The following is a 27,191-nucleotide window of genomic DNA, read 5'->3' as shown; positions in this document are numbered from 1 at the left end:
TGGCTGCGTGCTAGTTTCTCTGGCACATAAGTTGAATAGCTTGGTATTATTTAAAATTTCACAACTGAGTCCCACTGTCCACATATGTGGACATCAATTTTTAGGAAAACCATTTGGTCTAAAAGTTTGTTTGTTTTTTGCATGTTTCTTAGGGGCTACTATTTACAAATCAAATAGGGTGAGGGAAGAATGAAAGAATAAAAATTCCCACAGCAATCATATTTGGGTCTCAGGAGCTTAATGAAGGCATGCACTCATACTGTTATGTACTCCAAAGTTGAGCATCTTGTGTGCTTCAATGGAAGAAGGGAAATCTTACCTTTTGTACAAAGGAGCTCACGTGGTCAACATCACAAAATTTGATTAGTGATTAGTAATCTGAAATATTTCTTATTAAATTTATGTCATAACTTTCTTGTTCACTAATGTAAGCAAATTTGTGGTACTGACAATGTTAACTCAGGTCAGATTTTTTATTCTTAAGGAAAAATAAAAAATAAAAGTGCAAAACAGAGCCATTTCCACTAACAGACTCAGACTTTTGCCCCCTACTGTGTGTAGGCCTAACCAAAGTAACGTAACTTTGCTATAAAAAAAGCACCAGTATTCTTGTTACAAAAATTTTAAGTAGTGTACACTACTTTTTGTTTATAAAAAGTAATTAGATTATAGTAACTTATGGTTGCTCCCGTGTCATTCAAACTTACTTTAGCTGCTTTCATTAAAATCTCCCGTTCCTCGTCATCCTTCCTTTGCTTTTCCATCTTCTCCAACTGCTCAAAAAACTTCAGCTGGGCTCGTACATCCGACCCCTGCTTGTACAGCTCCTCATCCTACAGGAAAAACAAAACATCAAACTCTTCATCAACACACTCGTCACCTTTATGCAGTTATAAGAACGAACAAACTTTTTTCCCCACTTGCCTAAAGTTTCACTCTTTTCCCTTTCGTACATAAATGGAAGTGAAGTTAGTAGGTCACCCAGAGCTAATGGGACAATTGTATGTTTCACAGTGTTTCTCCGAGGCAACCCCTGACTCGTTTTCCAGCGAAGGTTGTTCTAGCGTTGCAGGTAAAAGAGCTGCGTGAGGCACAGCGGAGGAGCAAAGCCAAGCGGCGCACAAATGTAAAGGAACCCACACATTTTTATGCACTTCTGAGGCTATACCCTATTAGCAGCGGGAACGGCACTGCTCGTCTCATTTCTTCTCGCTCTCTTTCTTTTACATTGAGGCTGTACCTCACTATCAGGGCCAACTTTTCCTGTCTCCATTCAAGTTTGGCTTGTTTTTCGCTGATGACAACGGGCTGACTTCTTATAGCCGTGCCAGTTAATTGTTTTGAAAAAAACAAAAAAAAAACAATTCAGAATCAGATTGGGACAAATTGCAACGTGACACTGTATTCTCTCTTCCGAGTACAAGATGAAAGTCTGAATTTCTCAGTTTTTTTTTTTTACAACCTGCATTACATTCCATCTCTGAAAATAAAAAAGGTCAATACAATTTCAGGATGTTTAGCCTAAAAAAAATGCCAGAGATTTCCAGGACACACTGAGACATGCACATGTCGTTGGCACAAGTTCAAATCCAGACTGCAACATTCCTTGATCCTATTGAATTGTTCATTTAAATTGTTCATTTCCATCATTTCCTGCATCCTTTATTGTGCTCCAAATACAATTATACGACAAATACTTTTGGTCTTGGATAACGATGCTGTCAATACAGTGTTCCAGCGGTGGTAAAAGTCTTGTTAAACTAACAGGTAGGACTGTGCAATTTATAATGTATTTTCATGATTTAGTCATGATGATTTTGCTGGTGACATAAAATTAGGCAACATTTTGAAATTAATATTACAATAATTTTAAATGTACATTTTATTTGGCCATTACATTTCCTAAAGACTGTGCAATTACAACCCCAATTCCAAAAAAAAGTTGGGACAGTATGAAAAATGCTAATAAAAACATAAAGGAGTGATATGTAAATTATATTCACACTTTGCTATATTGAAAGCACTACAGCTACACATTATATGATATCTTTCTTTGTGAATTTCATTGTTTTTTTTTTAAATGAACAGTAATTTCAAATCAGATGATTGCAACACACAGCAAAAAAGTTGCAACTGGGGCAATTAAAGACTAATAACAATTTGACGAGTTGAAATAAGGTGATGTGAAACAGATGTTAAACAGGTGAGGCAATCGAGCCTCCAAAAATAGCCTAGTCCTTCAAGAGCAAGGATCGTTCAAGATTTATCAATTTACCAACAGATGCTTCAGCAAATAATCCAGCACTTTGAGAACAATGTTCCCCAAAGACAAATTGGAAGGATTTTGGGTATTTCACCCTCTATAGTGCACAATATAGTTAAAAGATTCAAGGAATCTGGTCAAATCTCAGTGCATAAATGGCAAGACGAAAACCACTTCTGAATGCGTGTGATCTCCGATCCCTCAGATGTCAAGGTCTTACAAAATGTCATTCATCGTGGATATCATGAACATGGGCTTGGGATTACTTTAGTAACCTATGTTAGTCAACACCACTCGCCGCTGCATGCACAGATGCAAGTTAAACTTTACTATGCAAAGCAGAAGCCATACATCAACACTGTCCAGAAGCGCTGCCGACTTTTCCTGGCTCGGTCTCATCTTAGATGGAAAGTAGAACAGTGGAACTGTGTTTTTTGGTCTGATGAGTCCACATTTCAAATAGTTTCTGAAAAACCCAGCCGTTGTGTTCTCCGGGCCAAAGAGGAAAAGGACCATCCAAGCTGTTATCAGAGTCTGGTCCAAAAACCAGTGTCTGTATGGGCCAGAGGTGTGTCAGTGCCCATGGCATGGGTAACTCGCACATCTGTGAGGGCACTATTACTGCAAACAGATATGTACACATTTTGGAGCAACATATACTGCCATCCAGCACCGTCTTTACCAGGGACGTCCCTGCATTTTCCAGCAGGATAACTTCAAACCACATACTGCCCGGATTACAAGTGCATGGCTGTGTAAACAGAGAGTCTGGGTGTTAGATTGGCTTGTCTGCAGTCCTGACCTGTCTCCAACTGAGAATGTGTGGCATATTATGAAGCGCATTAGATGGCAACGAAAACCCCGTACATTTGTGCAGCTGAAGACCTGCATAATGGATGAATGGGGGAAAATTCCACATTCTCAACTTAACAAATGTGTGTCCTCAGTGCCCAAATGCTTAATAAGTGTTATTATAAGAAATTGTGATGTTTCACAGTGGTAAACACTCAACTGTCCCAACTTTTTTGGAGCATGTTGCAACCATCTGATTTGAAATTACTGTACATTAAAAAAAAAAAAAAGAAAAAAAAAAAGGTAAAATATCATATAATGTGTAGTTGCAGTCCTTTCAATATAGCAAAGGTGAATATAATTTACAAATCACTCCTTTTTGTTTTTATTAGCATTTTTCATACTGTCCCAACTTTTCTGGAATTGGGGTTGTAGGTTAGTTTTGCGATCCTTCCTCGTTCATGACTTGCAAATATTAGAGGTTTCAATCCAAGTAAAAAAATCAGTGGAAAAGCAATATGTGAATAAAGCAGCGTTTCCATCCCATGTGTTCCAGAGAACAAAATCAGCACTTCTGGAGAAATTGGCACAAAATAGAAATGGAATTTGTTGACGCTGGGGAACTTGTACTAACTACTGTGGCTCATTTACTAAATGTAATAAATGAATGGCCATTTAGAGGGCACAGACAAAAAGCTGTCAAACTTCATGTTTGCTAACGATCAGCAATTATTAAGTCATGTGATTTGAGACAAACTCACAAAAAATGTCGTTGTCGAATAGTCGTTTGATCTCATTTAACGTAACATGAGATCACATTAAACTCTAATGATGATGCATGAGAGCAGCTCTGCAGTTTGCGCCTGACTGAGGAGAGGAAGAAAACACAGCTCACAGTCCAGTCGTACACTAAACTTTCCAAACAACTTCAGATGATATAGATTGCAAAGTATGATGGAATTATAAAAAAATACAAAATAAGTAAATACAGAAGCACTCTTGTTGTGGGATAAATGGAGCCGGAGCTGACGCTCAGCTTAAGCAAAACTTGTGTGTCGAGCGTCTTTAAAGGAAACACCCTGATGTTACATCTTTAATGCAGTTATATTTACTGCATTATAGCTTTATTAAAGTTCAAATAACAAGAAAGCAGGTCATGTAAATAACTACAAACTCTGAAACTGGCATTTCTCTGTGCGGTCAGTGCCTCTTCTCAGTCAGTTGCATGAAGTGTTCCGATCTAAGGGGAGGAGAATTAAACTGCACCCGGCTGATGCACACTCTGTCACGGGGACACTCGTCCCTCGAGCACACGCGCTTGCTGCAGCTAGATTATAACGTGATGGCTCGTGACTTATTGAATCATAATGTGTCACTGTGCATTTCTTATCGTGAAGAAAACGGGCAATACGCAGCTTTATTAATAAGTTTGTTTTTTTTGTGAGCTAAAGATGGATTGAAGTGAACAAAAAGGTGAGAGAGGGTAGTCTTCACCCCATTATACACTGAAACAAAATATGTTTTGGATTTGTTTTTGTTTTGGCTTGTTTTCCAATATAAATATCTAAAACTCCTTTAAAACAATGTACATTTTCTTTAGCAGCTATACTGCAGAAGAAAAAATTGTTATCTGAGAATGTTGAATATTATATTAAAAATACAAATATTTTAAAATATCTAAAAATCCTTTAAAAAAAAGATGCATTCACCTGAGAATCAGCATATAAGATATTTAGACTTGCTTTAAGAGAACAGTTCTTTAATGTAAGTATATTTGTCTGCAGAAGTATAACTAAGTGAAAAAACACTTATATTTAAGATACATTCTCTTAAAGCATGTCTAAATATCTTATATGTTGCTTCTCAAATAAATGTATTGTTTTGTTTATGATGTAATGTTGTTTTAAGGATTTTTAAACCATTTTAAATGGAAAACAAGACAAAAACAAAATATTCTAAGAGCCCTGGACAGAGAGGGGGCTCAGCAGAACCCCCGAGACGTTCAGACGTTCAGTGGTTTATCGCAAAAGCACTTTTTAAGCGCTAAATGCGCTTCCCATTTCACACTGGACGTGTCATAAACCAGGATTGACTAGATCATGCGGAGCACTAAACAGCGTAGACCACAAAACCTGAATAAAATCTATAATTTTCTAATTTGAAGCACTATGGAGAATGTCAAACATCTCATAAGGCCAGACAGACCCGACCTTCTTAATAGCACTAATGAGGAAAAAATGGTATGATTTGCAAAAATGTTTTACAGATTCATTTTAAAACTAAAAGGGGAAGACATCTCCTTAGTTTTTATTATAACAAAGAATTTTTAATTGAGGATTTGAAAAGTGTTTAGGCTACTGTTCATAACAAAATGCTATGGCATGTTTTATAGAAACCATAGTTACACTGACCTACTCAATGATGAACCATCCTTGCATGGTCTAACCTGTGGTAATTCTTACTAATGAAAAAGTGTCAAATTGAGGGCTTTAAAGCCGGGAAACTCTTTGAACTATGGGCCAAGCTATCAGTTTTTCACCTGTATAAAATCTGTTCTATTCTAATGCTCTTGTAGGGTGAAAATCGGATTTATAATTCAGATATTCCAAGAAATTCCCAACAGTCCCAACTCACTAAAACGACATGATAAAACATTCTAAAATGTATATTTTCATTTATTGTATAGTTATTACTATTAAATATTTTAAGTTCTTTTAATGAATTTTTAAACTCGTATTTGTTTTTAGTGTCTCTTATTGAATGTGCAATCATAATTATGTTCACGTTTATTAAATTATAATTTTATTCTTACCAAATAAAAAAAAATTATTCACCTCAAGCAAAAGTTTTTTTTAGTGGTGCCCTGATCAGGAAATTTAAGGCCGATACCAATCTCTGATTTTTTTAACACTAAGATCGATGGATACCGATACCAATTTTTTAAAAAGTGCCTTTTGCCACACTTTTGCAAGTTATATACTGCAGTTATATGTTTATGCCCCAGACAGTAAAATTACGGTAACACTTTACAAAAAGGTTCCATTTGTTAACATTATTTAACAATGTTACTGTAGTTAACATGAACTAATGAACTTGATGTTAGTTACAACATATACTAATACATTTTTAAAATCAAAAGTTGTATAGGTTAACATTAGTTAATGCACTATGAACTAACATGAACTAACAATGAACAATATTATTTTTATTCATTAAAATTAACTTAAGATTAATAAATGCTGTAAAAATAAATTGTTCATTGTTTGTTCATGAAACCTAATGCAATAACTAATGTTAAAGAAATGAAACCTATTTATCAAGTGTTACCAAAATTATATCGAAATTACATTAATTGTGAATTGCTAACATTTATTTGTTTTGAAACAGTTATGAATAGTTCTGTTGTAAATATCAAAAGGTCATTGTGACACATTGGCATCCAGTAAAAACCATGAGAGCATCACACACAGCAGAGATACTTTCAAAAAGAATATAAATATATCCATAAAACTGCTCCAGTGAGAAATCATTAATATCTATGATTTGTTTACGGTCTTTGGCGTCTTCTTGCAACACAAATCATGAATTATTAAGCAAATGCGTGAAGACGCGGTGCCGTTATGGTTAAAAATGTAATTGTTGTGATTAGTGGTAATGTGACCAACATTAATCTGATTTAAATTGGGATCCTCACTGAATAGCACTGAGATGAGTGACCGATGACATATTGAGAGCACATGGAAAGCACGCATGTTTGATTGTGACAGAAAGCGCTCATGTTGAAGGCTGAGTGAAGCTGAAAGTGCTCAAACAGTCTCTATCGCTCAACACAACGTCTGACTGTGAGGACTTGCGTTACATCACGTGTACTCATTAGTATATGCATGTTAATTTGTTGTTTAATTCATTTGTATACCCATTTGTAGTCTCTTTATCCTCTCCGTGCTCACAGTGCAGCGAGTCAGAATTACTATCGTAATGGGCAACTTAATATTCATACACGTGTAATTCTTTCAAATTTTTAAAAACAAACCTGCATATTCATCTGAATAACAGCATGTCTGAAAGTTTAAATTCATGAAAACTTACAATTGCCAACAATTCACCCTCCAGAGGACACGCTGTCATGCTTCAAGGACTGACCAAGAGCTCATTCATTAGAGTAACAGTGTATCTGTGTGATTCCCTGCACTGCAAAAAAAATCGGCCCTGATTCTAGGCACGATCGGCCGATCACAGACTTAAGACGAAGACCGGCCGATTTAGATTGGTGCACCCCTTGATTTTATTATGCAAATTTGGGAAATTTTATTCACATTTATTTCCATTCAGCATTTTTTAATGCGTTATCCCAAAATTGACATGAAAATATGTGGATGGAAACCCAGCTAGTTAACATTTTCATCACCTGTTTTGATGCAAGAAAAGCGAAAGGTATAATTAGTTATGACATATAACAAAATCTACTCTTGACTAGTCTTGTATATCTTCTAGGGTCAAGAATAACCTTTCTCTGCAGTAACATTTTTAGCGTGAAGGATGTATAATGAGAAAAAGTCAGTTTTTTTTTGTATTTCTCTTTGAAGTTCAGCACACTGGAGCAAGTAGTTCATGCAATGGTTCTTACTTTGCAGGAGTCTGTGCGGTGTTGTGCAACGGCTGACACTTTCTCCAGCATGGAGCGCAGCCTGGACTGAGTGGCGTGAGAAATGAGAGTGACCGTCTCCATTGGCACCTCCGTCATGCCGAACTTTTTGGCTGAAATAAGACAAAGTTTTGCATTAAAGTTGCTTTGGAAAAATGAAAATGTGAACAGCAGTTCTTTGAGCCTTAAAGGGATAGTTCATTTTGAAAATAAAAATTCTGTCATTATTTAGTCACCCTGAAATTGTTTTCTAACCATTATAACTTATTTTCTTTCATGGAACACAAAAGGAGTTGTTAGAATGTTGTCTTAGTCACTATCATTTTCAATGTATGGAAAAAGATGCAATGAAAATGAAGAGTGAAAATGAAGGCTAACAACCTCCTTAACATCTCCTTCTGCAGAAGAAAGTCATACTGGTTTGGAACAACATGAGGGTGAATAAATAATGATCATTTTCATTTTTGGGTGAACTAACCCTTTAAGCACTAGACTAAATAAAGACAAGTAAAATTACTTTTTTTCATTTATTCAAACCTGCCTCATGATATGACCTAAATTTAACTAGTAAACACTTTGCATCTGTCACACCCACACACTCACTTCCTGTCACTCTCTCTCCATCACACATACATCCAGCAGGTGGCGCAATACACCTCCTCCCCTTTTCCTCCTCCAGCCATCAAGCTGAAATCGTCACTCACACACACACACGCAGAACCCCCCCAGAGGAAGATTTACATTTTTAACACATTGCTCCCCCCCGGCGACAGCATAACAACCACAGCCGGGCTCCATGTAATAGCACATATCCGCGGGCACTCATTGGTATGCACTGTGTGCTAAATCAAGCGCACGGGGGGAGAGAGAGTTTGCTTAAATACAATAACGGAGGATGCATTTTGGATTAGACGGATCCAAATACCTGCCTCAACTATTTCTTCTGCTGTATAGCAGATCTTTAAAATGATTTATGTGAAGGTTAGCTAATCTGTATTGATGAAAACACTCAACAGTGTGTTAAAGACAGGAGAATATGGTGGAAGCTGTTGCCATGTAAAGCATCTGAGGTGTCTGGTTTTGATTACGATGCCTGGTTTCCTGTGGCCATACACCTTTCTTCATCAGATTAGCGTGGGACAAAAGTGAGCAGACTTTCACCCACCGTTATTCCCTGCGAATTACGGGTCATAATCAGCATGCATATGGGTCTTACGATATAACACATTCATTTTGCTTGTTAATGGTGCTTGCTAAGGCAAGCATCACAATTACTATTGCTCATACTTAGGTTAGGGATCTGAACAATCCACTAACTGTATGTATTAAATATTGACATGTAACTCATGAACAGTACCTCAAATTTTGCTGCTTGTTGAAGAAAGGTGTTCTACTACTTTATTACTTTCTAATATTACATTAAAACAGGGCCCCGAGCCATTTCTATAGACCAGAATATCATAAAGACATGGGGGTGGGCTCTTTTGACCTGGGCCAGTAAGCAACAACCTTAGCAATCACATAGCAACACCCTGGAATCCACCCACAACACTTTAGCATAGTGGTGGCAAATTGTACATGGGCCTACACCACGAACAGTTTCTTCAGAAAATGTAAAATTCCAGGGGCCTGGGTAGCTCAGCAAGTAAAGACGCTGACTACCACACCTGGAGCCGCAAGTTCAAATCCAGGGTGTGCTGAGTGACTCCTGTCAGGCTTCCTAAGCAACCAATTTGCCCGGTTGCTAGGGTGGGTAGAGTCATGTTGGGTTAACCTCCTCGTGGTCGCTATAATGTGGTTTTGGCTCTCGGTGGGGCATGTGGCGAGTCGTGCACGGATGCCGCGGAGAGTAGCATGAAGCCTCCACACGCACTAGGTCTCTGCGGTAATGCGGTCAACAAGCCACGTAATAAGATGCGTAGATTGACAGTCTCAGACGCGGAGGCAACTGAGATTCATCCTCCGCCACCTGGATTGAGGCGAGTCACTACGCCACCACGAGGACTTTGAGCGCATTGGGAATTGGGCATTCCAAAAAAAAAATATTTAAATAAAAAAGGAAAATGTAAAATTCCAATTTGTTTACATGTAGCATTGACAGGTATATAGATCCCAATCTGTTTAGTACTTGAAATGTGCATTGTTTGTTTAGGCAGGAACATCCAAAGAGTGTATGCGAGTGACCTTGTCAAGAATGGAGCCTGAGGCAGCCTCAAAATTCAACACACAGCAAACTGACAGAGAGGAATCAGAAGATGCTGCATAAAGTATTCATACTCAGCCCGAGGTGGCCTCCAGCTCAGAACACAGGGCAATCATTAGGCTGACTTAGCATTTGAGTGACCAGTGAAAGTGTACTAAAGGTCTTAGGCATAGATGAAGGAGAGGGGATTGGAATGGCACCAATCACTCTATATAGCACCGTTTCCACCAACTGGGTACCGGAGCTGGAGCCAGTACACGATATGGAACTGTTCAGCACATTTCCACTGCAGAAAAGGTGGTTCTCGGGTGGAGAAATCGGATCCGTGCAGACCCTTAAATCTGCTGGTCCCGAACCAGGAACTGGGGGGATAATGTTTGCACCAAGTAATGTTTTCAGAACAACAATAACTGGCTAGATTGATGCAAATCAAAACTGGATCGCTCCCATTAAAATCAATGAAGCTGTCTACACTAGAAATGACCAATGTTGCACATTAAAACATAAATCCCATTCCTGCAGAGTAGCTCCAGGCTTTTTATTTCCCCCTACCATGTAAAATAAAATGATTCTATTTACAATAATTATGCAAGTGAATTGACTGCTATGAATTCACATATATTTAAATAACTTCTCATTGTTGCATCAAAAGTAGCTTGTGCTGGCATAAATACGCTAAATCAAATGAATCTGGATGTTAAAATACATTCTCAAAACTTGTAAGACTTGTAAACAAAGACTGTGATGCAGCATGTTAATTACGGCAGGTTACAGTAGTAATGAAGACAGTTACATCATTGTTCGGGTCTTAAGTCTGTAGAAATGCAGGCCGGGTCCGAGAGATGCAGGCGGGTTTCCCGGCTAAGCACCATTTCAGTGGAAAAGGGATATATTGGATCTCTGCTTTTTTTTTTTTTTTTTAAGAGGAAACTCTAGCCTTGGTCTGGGATTTAATCTACTTCCAAGACAAGCCTAGTCTAAAGTGAGACAGAATTATGCATGTGCCTTTTTTGTGAAAAAATTATATTCTTTCATTTTGCAGCTCTGAAATCAAGCAGGCAACTCACAGAGCTTAAAAAAGAGTGACACATCTTCCCTGTCTCATCGGACCAGCTTTCATCAGCTTTTTGTTTAAATCCATTCATAATCCCACACCCATTTGAAGATCTGCCCTCAAATGTCGTCAGTCAACACTGATACTGTAATTAGACTGAATATTAAATGCCCACACAGTTGCGGGACAGCCTAAACCTCTTTACGATTGTTAACTTGCCAGGAGAAACTGATCCTGACAACATTGCCAGACTGAGAGTATTGTGGAGGTGAGCTATTTCGTACCAGTCTCCAGGAGACGTTTGTGGAGAAGACTGGCAGGAAGGAAGGCCTCGTCTTTACAGGAACGGATCTGGGTGCCCACTGTTTCCGAACCCGTGGCCAGGATCCGGGCGTTCTCCTCATTCAGGTTCACGCCAGCCATTGATGCCACATCATTGATGTCATCATCATCCCTGCAGACACCAACAGAGGAGACAATTCAACAATTCAAAGGAATATAAATGCAGGTAGGTATATATTCAATAAAAGTGGGCACCAAAAGTCTGAGACCACTTGTGAAAATGCCTCTCTTTTGCACTTTTTAAATGTAATATAATTTTTGTAATCGCAAATTATATTATCTGCATAACAACTTGAGTGAAACACTAATTTTGCTTAAATGACAGCATGCAATCAAGCTGGCATGGACTCCACAAAACTGTGCAAAATCTGATGATCCATGTTATCCCAGCATTATTTGAGAATAACTTTTCTTTCTGTAAAAAAATGTTTTGTAAAAATTCTAAAACCTTGTTTAATCTCAGTCGACGGCATTTGTGGCTTATGTTGATTACCTCAAAAATGTATTTTGACTCATCCCTCCTTTTCTTTAAAAAAAAGCAAAAATCAAAGTTACAATGAAGTACTTACAACAGAAGTGAATGGGGGCCAATTTTTGGAGGGTTTAAAGACAGAAATGTGAAGCTTATAATTTTATAAAAGCACTTACATTCATTCCTCTGTTAAAACTCATGTATTATTTGGCTGAAAAGCTGTTTAAATTGACATTTTTGCAGTCATTTCAGGGTTTGTTGACATTACATCACCATGGCAACAAAGCTGTAAAATTGGCTATAATTTTACACCAAAAAAGTTTGTGTTTTTAGCTCACTAAAATCATGTTAACAGGCATATTATTTACGTATTGTGGCTATACTTTTGAAACAGTGATTATATAAACATTTACAGATTGGCCCCCATTCACTTCCATCGTAAGTGCCTTAATGTAACCCAGATTTTTCAATTTTTTTTAAGAAAAGGAGGGGCAAGTCAAAATGACTTTTTGTGGTAATCAATATTATGCCACAAATGCTGTCGATTGAGCTTAACTAGTGTTGAACCCAGAATATTCCTTTAATGTGGTCTCTGACATTTTGACCACACTATACATATATTGTATATACACGTATATTTTTCACAGCTATCTGGAAAACTAAATTCTGATCCCATTTCAGTTTTAATAAGAATTTTTGAATTAAGAATTAAGAATGGGTTTATTTTAAACTAACTTATTTCAAGCTCCCCTGGGACTTTTAAAATGCTTCATTTTTGTTCTCCAGTATATTGACAAATAATCGTCCTGAACAAGGACTTCATTCCATCACAACCATTGTAACATTCTCCAATTCTGTTGTGCACCAATGCAATGAAATCCCCCCACAATTCTAGAATAACACTGCCTCCTACTGGACACTAAGGTATACTACCTGAAAGTCCCACCCCCAGGGTCATTCAGCTTCTGTTTTTGATTGACTGAGACTTGCACAGCCACACCCATTGGGTTCCTCACTTGAAAGGGTGTCCCAGCAGTACCTGCAATACAAACACCCAATTACAGCAAGGTGCGTCCATTTGTCTATTGCATGTGAAAAGAAACACTTAAGCCTCTATTACTTTTCTTTAATAGGTTCAGAAATGGATTCTAATCTATTTTATGTGGTTCACCTAATAGCTTACCTTGAGCACGAACAGTCTGTGTGATCACCACCGGCATCCGTGTGGGTGTAGGCTGAACTCCAGGCCTCTTAACAGCCTAAGGAACAAAATCAGAGTATAAGCATGTATAAATAACTAATCAATCTTGAAGCTGAATTGTGTAATTTCTGTACCAAAAGTGTCATAAAACGGAACAGCTAAAAATAAAAACCTTTTTTAAACAGATTTCAGTAAACAACCATAAAGTACTGCCATTAAAAATCTCAAAACTAAAAAAATAATATATACAGTTGTGCTCAAAAGTTTGCATACCCTTGAAGAATTGGTAATATATGTTCCATTTTTAAAGAAAACATGAGTAAGCAGGCAAAACACATTTCATTTATTTCTTATGGGATTCATATTCAACTGTAGGTTATAACAGAATGGCACAATCATAAAACAAAACATGGAAACAAAGAAAAAAAATGAAATGACCCCTGTTCAAAAGTCTGCATACTCTTAGTTCTTAATACTGTGTATTGACCCCTTTAGCATCAATGACAGTGTGCAGTCTTTTGTAATAGTTGTCTATGAGGCCCCAAATTCTTGCAGGTGGTATAGCTGCCCATTCGTCTTGGCAAAATGCCTCCAGGTCATGCAAAGTCTTTGGTCGTCTTGCATGAACCGCACGTTTGAGATCTCCCCAGAGTGGCTTGATGATATTAAGGTCAGGAGACTGTGATGGCCACTCCAGAACCTTCACCTTTTTCTTAATCACTGGAGGGTCAACTTGGCCTTGTGCTTAGGGTCATTATTGTGCTGGAAAGTCCAAGAGCGTCCCATGCACAGCTTTCATGCAGAATGCAAACTGTCTGCCAGTATTTTCTGATAACATGCTGCATTCATCTTGCCATCAATTTTCACAAGATTCCCCATGCCTTTAGAGCTCACACACCCCCAAAACATCAGTGAGCCACCACCATGCTTCACAGTGGGGATGGCATTCTTTTCACTATAGGCCTTGTTGACCCCTCTCCAAATATAGCGCTTATGGTTGTGACCATAAAGCTCTATTTTGGTCTCGTCAATCCAAGTTACAGTGTGCCAGAAGCTGTGAGGCGTGTCAAGGTGTTGTCGGGCATATTGTAACCGGGCTTTTTTGTGGCATTGGTGCAGTGAAGGCTTCTTTCTGGCAACTTGAACATGCAGCTCATTTTTGTTCAAGTATCGTCATATTGTGCTCCTTGAAACAACCACACTGTCTTTTTCCAGAGCAGCCTGTATTTCTCCTGAGGTTACCTGTGGGTTTTTCTTTGTATCCCGAACAATTCTTCTGGCAGTTGTGGCTGAAATCTTTCTTGGTCTACCTGACCTTGGCTTGGTAGCAAGAGATCCCTGAATTTTCCACTTCTTAATAAGTGATTGAACAGTACTGACTGGCATTTTCAAGGCTTTGGATATCTTTTTCCATCTTTATAAAGTTCCACTACCTTGTTACGCAGGTCTTTTGACAGTTCTTGTCTGCTCCCCATGGCTCAGTATCTAGCCTGCTCAATGCATCCACGTGAGAGCTAACAAACTCATTGACTATTTATACACAGACACTAATTGCAATTTAAAAAGCCACAGGTGTGGGAAATTAACCTTTAATTGCCATTTAAACCTGTGTGTGTCACCTTGTGTGTCTGTAACAAGGCCAAACATTCAAGGGTATGTAAACTTTTGATCAGGGCCATTTGGGTGATTTCTGTTATCATTATGATTTCAAAAGGAGCCAAACAACTATGTGATAATAAATGGCTTCATATGATCACTATCCTTAAATAAATGACTGTTTTTTGCATGATCAGTCATATTTTCAAAATCAATGCCAAAATTTCACAATTTCTGCCAGGGTATGCAATCTTGTGAGCACAACTGTATATACAGCTGAAGTCAGAAGTTTACATACACTTAGGTTGAAGTCATTAAAACTCATTTTTTAACCACTCCACAGATTTAATAGTAGCAAACTATAGCTTTGGCAATTCGTTTAGGACATCTACTTTGTGCATGACACAAGTCATTCTTCCATCAATTGTTTACAGACAGATTGTTTCACTTTTAATTGACTATTTCACAGTTCCAGCGGGTCAGAAGTTTACATACACTAAGTTAACTGTGCCTTTAAGCAGCTTTGAAAATTCCAGAAAATGATGTCAAGCCTTTAGACAATTAGCTTCTGATAGGAGGTTTACTGAATTGGAGGTGTGCCTGTGGATGTATTTTAAGGCCTACCTTCAAACTCAGTGCCCCTTTGCTTGACATTATTGGAAAATCAAAAGAAACCTCAGAAAACAATTGTGGACCTCCACAAGTCTGGTTCATCCTTGGGAGCAATTTCCAAATGCCTGAATTAACCACGTTCATCTGTATAAACACCATGGAACCACGCAGCCATCATACCGCTCAGGAAGGAGAGGCATTCTGTCTCCTAGGGATGAATGTAGTTTGGTGCAAAAAGTGCAAATCAATCATAGAGCAACAGCAAAGGTAGACAAGTATCTATGTCCACAATAAAACGAGTCCTATATCGACAGAACCTGAAAGGCTGCTCAGCAAGGAAGAAACCACTGCTCCAAAACCGCCATAAAAAGCCAGACTACAGTTTGCAAATGCACATGGGGACAAATATCTTACATTTTGGAGAAATGTCCTCTGGTCTAATGAAACAAAAATTTAACTGTTTGGCCATAATGACCATCATTATGTTTGGAGGAAAAAGGGTGAGACTTGCAAGCCAAAGAACACCATCCTAACCGTGAAGCATGGGGGTGGCAGCATCATGTTGTGGGGGTGCTTTGCTGCAGGAGGGACTGGTGCACTTCACTAAATAGACGGCATCATGAGGAAGGAAAATGATGTGGCTATATTGAAGCAACATCTGGGCAGAACTGAAAAGGCGTGTGCGAGCAAGGAGGCCTACAAACCTGACACAGTTACACCAGTTCTGTCTGGAGGAATGGGCCAAAATTCCAGCAACTTATTGTGAGAAGCTTGTGGAAGGCTACCCAAAATATTTAACCCAAGTTAAACAATTTAAAGGCAATGCTACCAAATACTAACAAAGTGTATGTAAACTTCTGACCCACTGGGAATGTGATGAAAGAAATTAAAGCTGAAATAAATCATTCTCTCTACTATTATTCTGACATTTCACATTCTTAAAATAAAGTAGTGATCCTAACTGACCTAAGACAGGGAATGTTTTCTACGCTTAAATTTTAGGAATTGTGAAAAACAGAGTTCAAATGTATTTGGCTAAGGTGTATGTAAACTTCTGACTTCAACTGTGTGTGTGTGTGTGTGTGTGTGTGTGTGTATATATATATATATATTTTATCTAGATTTTGGCTATATACACTGTATATAGCCAAAATCTAGATAATCTAGTCCACTAGTCAGGAGTTTTTGGACACGTAGTTGACCATCATGACTACTCCCTACTCATTAGACTACAGAAAATCACAGGTACCATAGTGGTGGTGGTTGAAGCCATGGCACCAGCCGGACGAATGGTAGATACGGTGGTGGGAAGTATGCTTGGCGCTGGAGCTTTAATGGTGTTGACTGCCAGAGGGGTGGAGGTGGCGGAGGTCTGAGACAATTGAGTTAAAGACTGCTGGGAGTTCAGAAGCGTGATACGCAAAGCAGGCAAGCTTTTCTGTACAAAGAGAAAGAAAAACATAAATTTTTCAGTAAAACAGCAATATCAACATTTGTATTCAGATGTGTCTTTAGTTTCTATAATCAAGAACATTGTGTCTCATTCACTAACCGCATGTATGCACGTATTTTTGTGTGAAACATTTCCATACAGAAACCATGATTTATCAAATTTATTCTACATTAACGATAACAAATTAGAACCAGCTGAAACAACACATGTAAAAATCACAGACTCCTAAAGCATTGAAAATGTGTTGTAAAAATTTTCTTTTTTTTTTTTTATACGTAAGTACAGAAAGACCTTATATGGAGATAGCTTGGACGTTGTATACCAAGTTTTTTTTTTTTTTAACAACATTCAAAATTTATCAGCATTAAAAAAAAAAAAAAAGAGCAAATTTGTGTGCAAACACTGCATACAAATTATTATTCTTTTTTTTTACAATACTCAATTTATCAACATTTAAAAAAGTAAGAGCAAATTTGTGCAGACACACCTGTTTTGAAAACGTGTAACTTTATGCAAATAAATATGCAACTTGTACGCATTTATTAGCAAATGAGACTCATTGAGATCAAAGTAGAATAACTGCTTTATAACAAAAAGTACAAGTCGTACCTTCAGAAAAGGTATCAGATAAGGTTGAGGAGATGATTTCAATTCCGTCTGAAGGCGATTTGTAAACTCCTCAGGCTCAATTTTTGCATCCTTTGTAGATTTTAAAAGGCAAATTGCACATTGGACATTTTAACAAAGCAATAATACTATGCATGCTTAATGAAAAGACCTACTACTGCAATATGGTCCCAAAATGTAGTTGGACACTGAAACCACTCTTAAAGGAATAGTTCACCCCAAAAATGAAAATTCTCTCATCATTTACTCACCCTCATGCCATCCCAGATGTGAATGACTTTCTTTCTTCTGATGAACACAAACAAAGAGTTTTAGAAGAATATCTCAGCTCTGTGTCCTCACAATGCAAGTGAATGTGTACCAGAACTTTGAAGTTCCAAAAAGCACATAAAGACAGCATAAAAGTAATCCATACGACTCCATTGGTTTAATCCATGTCTTATGAAGCGATCCAATCGATTTTGGGTGAGAACAGACCAAAATATAACTCCTTTCTCACTATAAATCTTGACATCAGCAGTCTCCCAGGCAATCATGATTTCAGGCTTGATTACACTTCCTATAGTGCCATCTAGCGTTCTGCGCATGCGTCAAGCACTAGAAAGTGAAATCGAGCCTAAAGACTGCAATGGCAAGATATACAGTGAAAAGGAGTAACATTTTGGTCTGTTCTCACCCAAAACTGATTGGATCGCTTCAGAAGACATTGATTTAACCACTAGAGTCTTATGGATAACCTTTAAGCTACCTTTATTTGCTTTTTAGAGCTTCAAAGTTCTGGTCATCATTCACATTGCATCTACAGAGCTGAATTATTCTTCTAAAAATCTTTGTTTGTGTTCAGCAGAAGAAAGAAATTCATTCACGTCTGGGATGGCATGAGGGTGAGTAAATGATGAGAGAATTGTTTTTGGGAGAACATTTCCTTTAACGTATGACTGTCTTTGTATTATAATAACAAAATATAGCAAGCCAAGTGGCATTTGTTTTAGAGCAATATAGCACAAACACACTTTTCAAACAAAACATTTTACAAAAAGTTAGTTAGGTTTCAAATGATAAAACAATAGCAATATTGTTAAAAAATGAAGACAAGTATTTTAAAATTTTCTGGTTGTCAAAATTTGTGGGGGAACTGGTTTCATACATCCACTAAAAATCATCTTGGGGCCAGTTGGTTAAAAGTCATTGCAAAAAGTTAGTTTTGAGAAAAGCACTAGCATCATTTGTTAGCAGATGGCAGATACTTTGATATCTATCGCAATAAAATTCACACATTTTAAGAGCAACTTAAGTGTCCTTCATAGGAGCCACATTCGGCACAGTACATTTCAATAACCAGTTCAAGTTTAAGGAAATCCATTACTGACATCTACAGTTAAGTATGAAAATAGCACTAGAAAAACAAAAAACTGTAATTTAAAATGTAACAATAAACTGCTTCATCAAATCATGCGAGGAAAATGAACCAATACAAAGGTAGGCAAATATGAAAACAATTATTATGCAATAATTCTACATTTAAACACTTAATCACTGAGGCTTACCAACAGATCCTGCACTAGTGCTTTCACATTCCGAGACGTTTCCGGCGAGGGGGAATTATGGGATGCCAGTTTGATGAGTGTTGCTAGGAAGTTCTTGCACTTCTTTACATTTTCTTGCATTTCCTAAAATAATGTATTAGAATCAATTAGAATCCATAGTCCCTGTCACATTATAAATGGAAACATTTTAATCCAACTAGAAGCGCTACCTGAGAGAGGACAGGGGCTCTATTGGCAGGGGCCACTGCAGAGGTCGTGCTGGGACTCTGCGGAGCCAGAGATGGTTTGAGGACTGTCTGTGGTGGTGCAGGCTGAACTCTGGCCCCTGCTGTAATGACTGTGGTGGTGGGCTTCTGAGCTGAGGTAATTGTTACCACTGCTGACTTTTGCTGCTAGAAAAATAAAGCACACTACGTTAAGAACACTGATATAATGTGTTTCCTGGCCACTACTGAATCTACAAAGTCACAGCAAAATAAATATATACAGTTTTTGACAAACAAAAAAACAACAACTTTAAAACCTGTGCACAAGCGTACCTAGGAGAACTGATGCTGTTTTAAATGGCATAGGGTGATCACACCAAATACTGATTTAGTTTGTTTACTGCACTTTGTATGAAGTGATAAAAAAAAAATTATTAATGCCATTATTTTAAAAATTATTAATGGCATTAATTTTTCACTCAGCGAGTATTGACGCTGACTACCACCCCTGGAGTGACTCCAGCCAGGATTAGTGGTTCTCGCTCTCAATGGGGTGCATTGTAAATTGTGCGTGGACTGCGGAGAGTAACATGAGCCTCCACATGCTGTGAGTCTCCGCGGTATCATGCACAGTGAGTTACGTGATAAGATGCGCGGATTGACCGTCTCAGAAGCGGAAGCAACTGAGACTTGTCCTCCGCCACCCGGATTGAGGTAACCGCGCCACCACGAGGACCTACTAAGTAGTGGGAATTGGGCATGTATAGCGTTATGTTAAATCTCAATTGAACTGGTACCAGAAAATAATAAAGTAAATAAGTCCAAACATAAATACAGTACAACTACTTAAATTAACAACTTTTTATATCACTGTAGTCATTCACAAACAAATTTTATGTCGATTCTTCAAATTAATCTGTCAAAAAGACTCACAAACTCAAGCTATCGGTTTTAATCAGTCTAATGAATTACTCTCTGAATCTGTCAGAGCGGTTGCTAAACTAATATCTGACTCAGTAACTGGATGTTTCTATGACAATGTGTAGTTACAGATACATATTCACAAATTAGTTTTGTTGTGATTACAGGGCTCCAGACTGAAAAAAACAACTTAGGAGCCATTGTCTCCTAAACTGAAACATTATGGAGCCAAATGGTTGTTTTTAGTAGCCAAATCACAGAATTGCTCGATTTAAATTGCTGTTCAGAAACATGATAGAAAGCCAAAGAAAAGGAAGTCAGCTGATAACCCATTCATCGAAAGTTTAATAAACAGTATATATAGTTGAGAAGATAAGTTTGCATCCCCTTTTGTCTCAAATGTTCACACCCCTTTCATAATTTATACAAATATAAGAGATAAAAGATTTTTTTTTTATTTAGTATGGCTCTTCGGAATCTACATTACATATATTTACATAAAGTATAGTATGCATATAGTAGTGTGTTGTCTTCTTGAACATCAAAGAATGCTTGCACCTCATGTACAGGTGCATCTCAATAAATTAGAATGTCGTGGAAAAGTTCATTTATTTCAGTAATTCAACTCAAATTGTGAAACTCGTGTATTAAATAAATTCAATGCACACAGACTGAAGTAGTTTAAGTCTTTGGTTCTTTTAATTGTGATGATTTTGCCTCACATTTAACAAAAACCCACCAATTCATTATCTCAAAAAATTAGAATATGGTGACATGCCAATCAGCTAATCAACTCAAAACACCTGCAAAGGTTTCCTGAGCCTTCAAAATGGTCTCTCAGTTTGGTTCACTAGGCTACACAATCATGGGGAAGACTGCTGATCTGACAGTTGTCCAGAAGACAATCATTGACACCCTTCACAAGGAGGGTAAGCCACAAACATTCATTGCCAAAGAAGCTGGCTGTTCACAGAGTGCTGTATCCAAGCATGTTAACAGAAAGTTGAGTGGAAGAAAAAGATGCACAAACAACCGAGAGAACCGCAGCCTTATGAGGATTGTCAAGCAAAATCGATTCAAGAATTTGGATGAACTTCACAAGGAATGGACTGAGGCTGGGGTCAAGGCATCAAGAGCCACCACACACAGACGTGTCAAGGAATTTGGCTACAGTTGTCGTATTCCACTTGTTAAGCCACTCCTGAACCACAGACAACGTCAGAGGCGTCTTACCTGGGCTAAGGAGAAGAAGAACTGGACTGTTGCCCAGTGGTCCAAAGTCCTCTTTTCAGATGAGAGCAAGTTTTGTATTTCATTTGGAAACCAAGGTCCTAGAGTCTGGAGGAAGGGTGGAGAAGTTCATAGCCCAAGTTGCTTGAAGTCCAGTGTTAAGTTTCCACAGTCTGTGATGATTTGGGGTGCAATGTCATCTGCTGGTTTTGGTCCATTGTGTTTTTTGAAAACCAAAGTCACTGCACCCATTTACCAAGAAATTTTGGAGCACTTCATGCTTCCTTCTGCTGACCAGCTTTTTAAAGATGCTGATTTCATTTTCCAGCAGGATTTGGCACCTGCCCACACTGCCAAAAGCACCAAAAGTTGGTTAAATGACCATGGTGTTGGTGTGCTTGACTGGCCAGCAAACTCACCAGACCTGAACCCCCTAGAGAATCTATGGGGTATTGTCAAGAGGAAAATGAGAAACAAGAGACCAAAAAATGCAGATGAGCTGAAGGCCACTGTCAAAGAAACCTGGGCTTCCATACCACCTCAGCAGTGCCACAAACTGATCACCTCCATGCCACGCCGAATTGAGGCAGTAATTAAAGCAAAAGGAGCCCCTACCAAGTATTGAGTACATATACAGTAAATGAACATACTTTCCAGAAGGCCAACAATTCACTAAAAATGTTTTTTGTATTGGTCTCATGATGTATTCTAATTTTTTGAGATAGTGAATTGGTGGGTTTTTGTTAAATGTGAGCCAAAATCATCACAATTAAAAGAACCAAAGACTTAAACTACTTCAGTCTCTGTGCATTGAATTTCTTTAATACACGAGTTTCACAATTTGAGTTGAATTACTGAAATAAATGAACTTTTCCACGACATTCTAATTTATTGAGATGCACCTGTAATTGTTGTGAACAAGTCTCTCAATTGTCCTAAGTGTCAAAAGCTTGATTATATATATATATATATATATATATATATATATATATATATATATATATATACATACATACATACATACATACACACACACACACACACACACACACACACAGTTGTGCTCAAAGGTTTGCATACCCTTGGAGAATTGGTAATACATGTATGAGCAGGAAAAACACATTTCTTTTATTTCTTATGGGATTCATATTCAACTGTAGGTTATAACAGAATGGCACAATCATAAAACAAACATGGCAACAAAGAAAAAAAATGAAATGACCCCTGTTCAAAAGTCTGCATACCCTTAGTTCTTAATACTGTGTATTGCCCCCTTTAGCATCAATGACAGCGTGCAGTCTTTTGTAATAGTTGTCTATGAGGCCTCAAATTCTTGCAGGTGGTATAGCTGCCCATTCGTCTTGGTAAAATGCCTCCAGGTCATGCAAAGTCTTTGGTCGTCTTGCATGAACCGCACGTTTGAGATCTCTCCAGAGTGGCCTGTGATGGCCACTCCAGAACCTTCACCTTTTTCTGCTGTAACCACTGGAGGGTCAACTTGGCCTTGTGCTTAGGGTTACTGTCATGCTGGAAAGTCCAAGAGCGTCCCATGCACAGCTTTCATGCAGAAGAATGCAAATTGTCTGCCAGTATTTTCTGATAACATGCTGCATACATCTTGCCATCAATTTTCACAAGATTCCCCATGCCTTTAGAGCTCACACACCCCCAAAACATCAGTGAGCCACCACCATGCTTCACAGTGGGGATGGCATTCTTTTCACTATAGGCCTTGTTGACCCCTCTCCAAACATAGCGCTTATGGTTGTGACCATAAAGCTCTATTTTGGTCTCGTCACTCCAAATTACAGTGTGCCAGAAGCTGTGAGGCGTGTCAAGGTGTTGTTGGGCATATTGTAACCGGGCTTTTTTGAGGCATTGGCGCAGTAAAGGCTTCTTTCTGGCAACTTGAACATGCAGGTCATTTTTGTTCAAGGATCGTCGTATTGTGCTCCTTGAAACAACCACACCGTCTTTTTCCAGAGCAGCCTGTATTTCTCCTGAGGTTACCTTTTCTTTGTATCCCAAACAATTCTTCTGGCAATTGTGGCTGAAATTTTCCTTGGTCTACCTGATCCCTGAATTTTCCACTTCTTAATAAGTGATTGAACAGTACTGACTGGCATTTTCAAGGCTTTGGATATCTTTTTATATCCTTTTCCATCTTTCTAAAGTTCCATTACCTTGTTACACTGGTCTTTTGACAGTTCTTTTCTGCTCCCCATGGCTCAGTATCTAGCCTGCTCAGTGCATCCACATGAGAGCTAACAAACTCATTGACTATTTATACACAGACACTAATTGCAATTTAAAAAGCCACAGGTGTGGGAAATTATTATTTAATTGCCATTTAAACCTGTGTGTGTCACCTTGTGTGTCTGTAACAAGGCCAAATATTCAAGGGTATGTTAACTTTTGATCAGGGCCATTTGGGTGATTTCTGTTATCATTATGATTTAAAAAGGAGCCAAACAACTATGTGATAATAAATGGCTTCATATGATCACTATCCTTAAATAAAAGACAGGGTTTTTTTGCATGATCAGTCATATTTTCAAAATCATTGCCAAAATTTCACATTTTCTGCCAGGGTATGCAAACTTTTGAGCACAACTGTATATACATATATATATAATTTTAATTGATTTATAATATTGCCTTAAGTCTTTCTTTACTGTTACCAGATGGCCCCATACACAGAGACTACAAGAATGCAAACTGAATGAAATCCCAGATGCAGTTTATTGTGCTACTCCAATCCCAAACAATAATTACCAGGAGAAAAAAAGTGATACGCAATACACATAAAGAAAGTTAGTTATAAAGAAGCCTGAAAACACATGGGACTCTTATTTTGAAATGTCTGCACTCCCAGTTGTGAGCTCACTGACGGCTGATTCGCTGAGAAAGTTAATCTGATTCAAACTGCTAACCTGAGGTCAAACCCTCAGTTCTTTTCGGGTGATTCATGAAAAAGATCCGGTTCAAAAGAGTCATTTGTTCACGACTCTCTCGCTGGTTTGTTGCATGCATTGCAGCGAGCTCATCAGAAACAGAACAGATTATATCTGACGAAACCGCACATGAACGCACACAACCCGACTGTCGCCAGTGGCGACTAGATTTTAAATTGTCGCAATCAATTATTTTTGGTCGCATTTGCGACCATTATAGTCACAGTCTGGAGCCCTGGATTAATGTTTTTTTCATTAAAAATAAACATTAAAATATGTTACAAAAAATAGTAGTGCTTTGGCATGTAGTTAGAACCAATGGGAGGGCACATAGTTAAACCAACATTTCTATTCAACAACTCAGACTGCAAAAACACAGTTGTGTGGGAAATACTTAGTACATTTACGTGCACTTTAAATATTTCCGTTTCAGTCGGACTAAAACAATAATTGTATTTTTAAAATCTCATGTAAACGCTTTAGTCTGAATGATATCATACCAGTCCGATTTTTGCTAAGTCAGACTAAAAGACGTAGATAACGTGATTCTAGCTTGGGTTTGTCCAGCATGTATATGGGTACATGTTAATCAGACCACAGTTTGACCCAGTATTTTGCATGTGCTCCGAACGCCAGAGTTGATGCGTCACGTGTTTAACATTTACACAGTTGATGTCCTTCTTTCAAATATTTGATTATATATAGTGATGCACCGAAATGAAAATTTTTGGCCGAAAACGAAATTCTGGACACATTGGGCCGAAAAGGAAATAATTGAATTCAGTTAAACAAATTCTTAATGTTACATTACATTAAATTATTAGAATACAATGTTATATCAAATATGTATTATAAATAAGATTAATAATTTTTCTAAGTGATTACAAAACGAAAAAGTCAAAACAATACAGATCAAATTTACTTTGTTAATGAAGTTACAGATTCACAACTCATGACTTCTGCAAAGCATTAAAATACTGTATTGCAAATCTCTTCTTACGCTTGCAACTTGATTTACACCTTTACAAAACGTTCTGTGCGCACAGTTTTTTTACGCTTACAATTTGATTTACGCTTTCACAGATCTTACTCTGTGCATGCAAACCTTTTTTATTTTCCACGCTTGCGACTTGATTTACGCTTTTACAAATCTAACTTTTCACAGACATGCAAATATTTTAGGCACTAATTTACCTTCATAGTTAGCATGTCCTTTTTATTGTGAATATATTATAAATCAGCCGCTGTTTACATTAAATATGGTCAGACCAAATTTGTTTCACAAAAATGCATTTTCTTTATGTCAGTGTTTTATACCGAATATTGAAGCAACAGTTTCTGTTTACATTTTGGGTCATGAATTTTTGCCTTTTTTACTCCTTCGTCTGAAAACGGAAAATAGCATTTTATGCAATTTTTGGCCGAACATTTTCAGAGGCCGAAACTTCGGTGCATCCCTAATTACACATTATGTCACGTATATTTGGACTAGTGGTCGACCAATATATCACTGAAGGCTGATGATTATTATCGATCATTATAACTGCGCACATTGGGGCCTGGGTAGCTCAGCGAGTATTGATGCTGACTACCACCCCTGGAGTCGTAAGTTCGAATCCAGGGCGTGCTGAGTGACTCCTAAGCAACCAAATTGGCCTGGTTGCTAGGGAGGGTAGAGTCACATGGGGTAACCTCCTCGTGGTCACAATTAGGGGTTCTCACTCTCAATGGGGCACGTGGTAAGATGTGTGTGGATCACGGAGAGTAGTATGAGCCTCCATGTGCTGGGAGTCTCCGCGGTGTCATGCACAGCGAGCCATGTGATAAGATGTGCGGATTGACGGTCTCAAAAGCGAAGGCAACTGAGACTTGTCCTCTGCCACCCGGATTGAGGTGAGTAACCACGCCACCACGAGGACCTACTAAGTAGTGGGAATTGGGCATTCCAAATTGGGAGAGAAAAAAAGGAGATAAAAAAAAAAGGGCATTTAAACTGCACATATAAACATATTGACTGATGTGATCCAGGCAGGTGGTGCGTAATGAAGGTTTGAACAGTTATTTAGCACTTTAGCAAGCTTTGTGCATCTTTTTTCAATCATGGGGGGAAAGTAACTATTTGTACTAAAGGGCTGGTGGCCTCCATCCAGAGATGGACACTCAAGTCTGAGACTTGGACTCAAGTCATACTTAAGTCCTATAAAAATTGACTTGAGACTTGACTTAGACTCGCAAGTAACTGACTTGACTTGGACTCCAAATTGGACAATGAAAAATATTTTTTGTGAATATATAACACTGTTTTGCTAAAAGAAAGACTCCCATGCTCTATCTGTAGCTCTTTTTTCCTTTATTAAATTAATTGTCCTGCAACAGGGTTTATGCAACCAAATAGGATTTGAGACTTGACTTAAGACTTGGCCTTGAAAGACTTGAGACTTGACTTGGATTCTGTGTCAGAGACTTGTGAACATGTCTGCCTGTATCACCTCTGTTTTAGTAGGAGGGATTGGCCATATGCCTTAAGTAGTTAGGGAGGACCGCTAAGAAAGGAAATAAATCTGAAATTCACTGCTAAAACTGTGATGTTATCAAACACAAGTTTAAAATGCTTTAAGAACACTTGTCTTGCTCATACCTGGGCAACAGGTGTGGTGACTCTGAAAGCAGTTCCAGCAGTAGGTGTAGCAGGTCTTGGGGAAAGGGTACCTTTATTCTGATTTTGAGCTTTAGCCTGGGCCAGCACCTGCTGGGGAACCAATGCCAGCTGACCAGCCTCTGTACGTACCAGCACCATGCCTGGAGCAGAGCCACAAAATGATTATGCCATCATCAAAATGAAAGTAAAAAACAAAATACAGGAGGTTTTTGCTAGTGCAGTATGATTTAGTAGCCTGCTGTAGTAACAATGCTCAAGGATGCATTAAAGGAATAATTCACCCCAAAATGAAAATTCATGCCATCCCCGATGTGTATGACTTTCTTTCTTCAGCAGAAAATAAATTAAGATTTTCAGAAGAATATCTCAGCTCTGAAAGTCCATACAATGCAAGTGAATTTGATGCTCCAAAAA

General features: G+C 38.1%; 1 protein-coding gene across 1 annotated transcript in view; it reads right to left on the bottom strand.

Annotated features, from left to right (window-relative positions):
- The window catches only part of LOC127436018 (transcription initiation factor TFIID subunit 4-like), an 80,146-nt gene that overhangs the window by 49,730 nt on the left and 3,225 nt on the right, over positions 1 to 27,191 (bottom strand). The window contains exons 2-11 of the mRNA XM_051689902.1: positions 26,757 to 26,917; positions 19,017 to 19,199; positions 18,808 to 18,930; positions 17,243 to 17,332; positions 16,430 to 16,618; positions 12,955 to 13,030; positions 12,705 to 12,810; positions 11,242 to 11,411; positions 7,683 to 7,813; positions 708 to 833 (exon numbers count right to left, since the gene is read on the bottom strand). Of these exons, the coding sequence (XP_051545862.1) occupies positions 708 to 833; positions 7,683 to 7,813; positions 11,242 to 11,411; positions 12,705 to 12,810; positions 12,955 to 13,030; positions 16,430 to 16,618; positions 17,243 to 17,332; positions 18,808 to 18,930; positions 19,017 to 19,199; positions 26,757 to 26,917 (1,355 nt within the window). The remainder of the gene's footprint in view (positions 1 to 707; positions 834 to 7,682; positions 7,814 to 11,241; positions 11,412 to 12,704; positions 12,811 to 12,954; positions 13,031 to 16,429; positions 16,619 to 17,242; positions 17,333 to 18,807; positions 18,931 to 19,016; positions 19,200 to 26,756; positions 26,918 to 27,191) is intronic.

Source organism: Myxocyprinus asiaticus, chromosome 46 (genome assembly GCF_019703515.2).
Source record: "Myxocyprinus asiaticus isolate MX2 ecotype Aquarium Trade chromosome 46, UBuf_Myxa_2, whole genome shotgun sequence".
NCBI classification, from domain to species: Eukaryota; Metazoa; Chordata; class Actinopteri; order Cypriniformes; family Catostomidae; genus Myxocyprinus; species Myxocyprinus asiaticus.
Note: the sequence above shows the minus strand (reverse complement) of the source record. Positions and strands in the feature narration are given on the sequence as shown.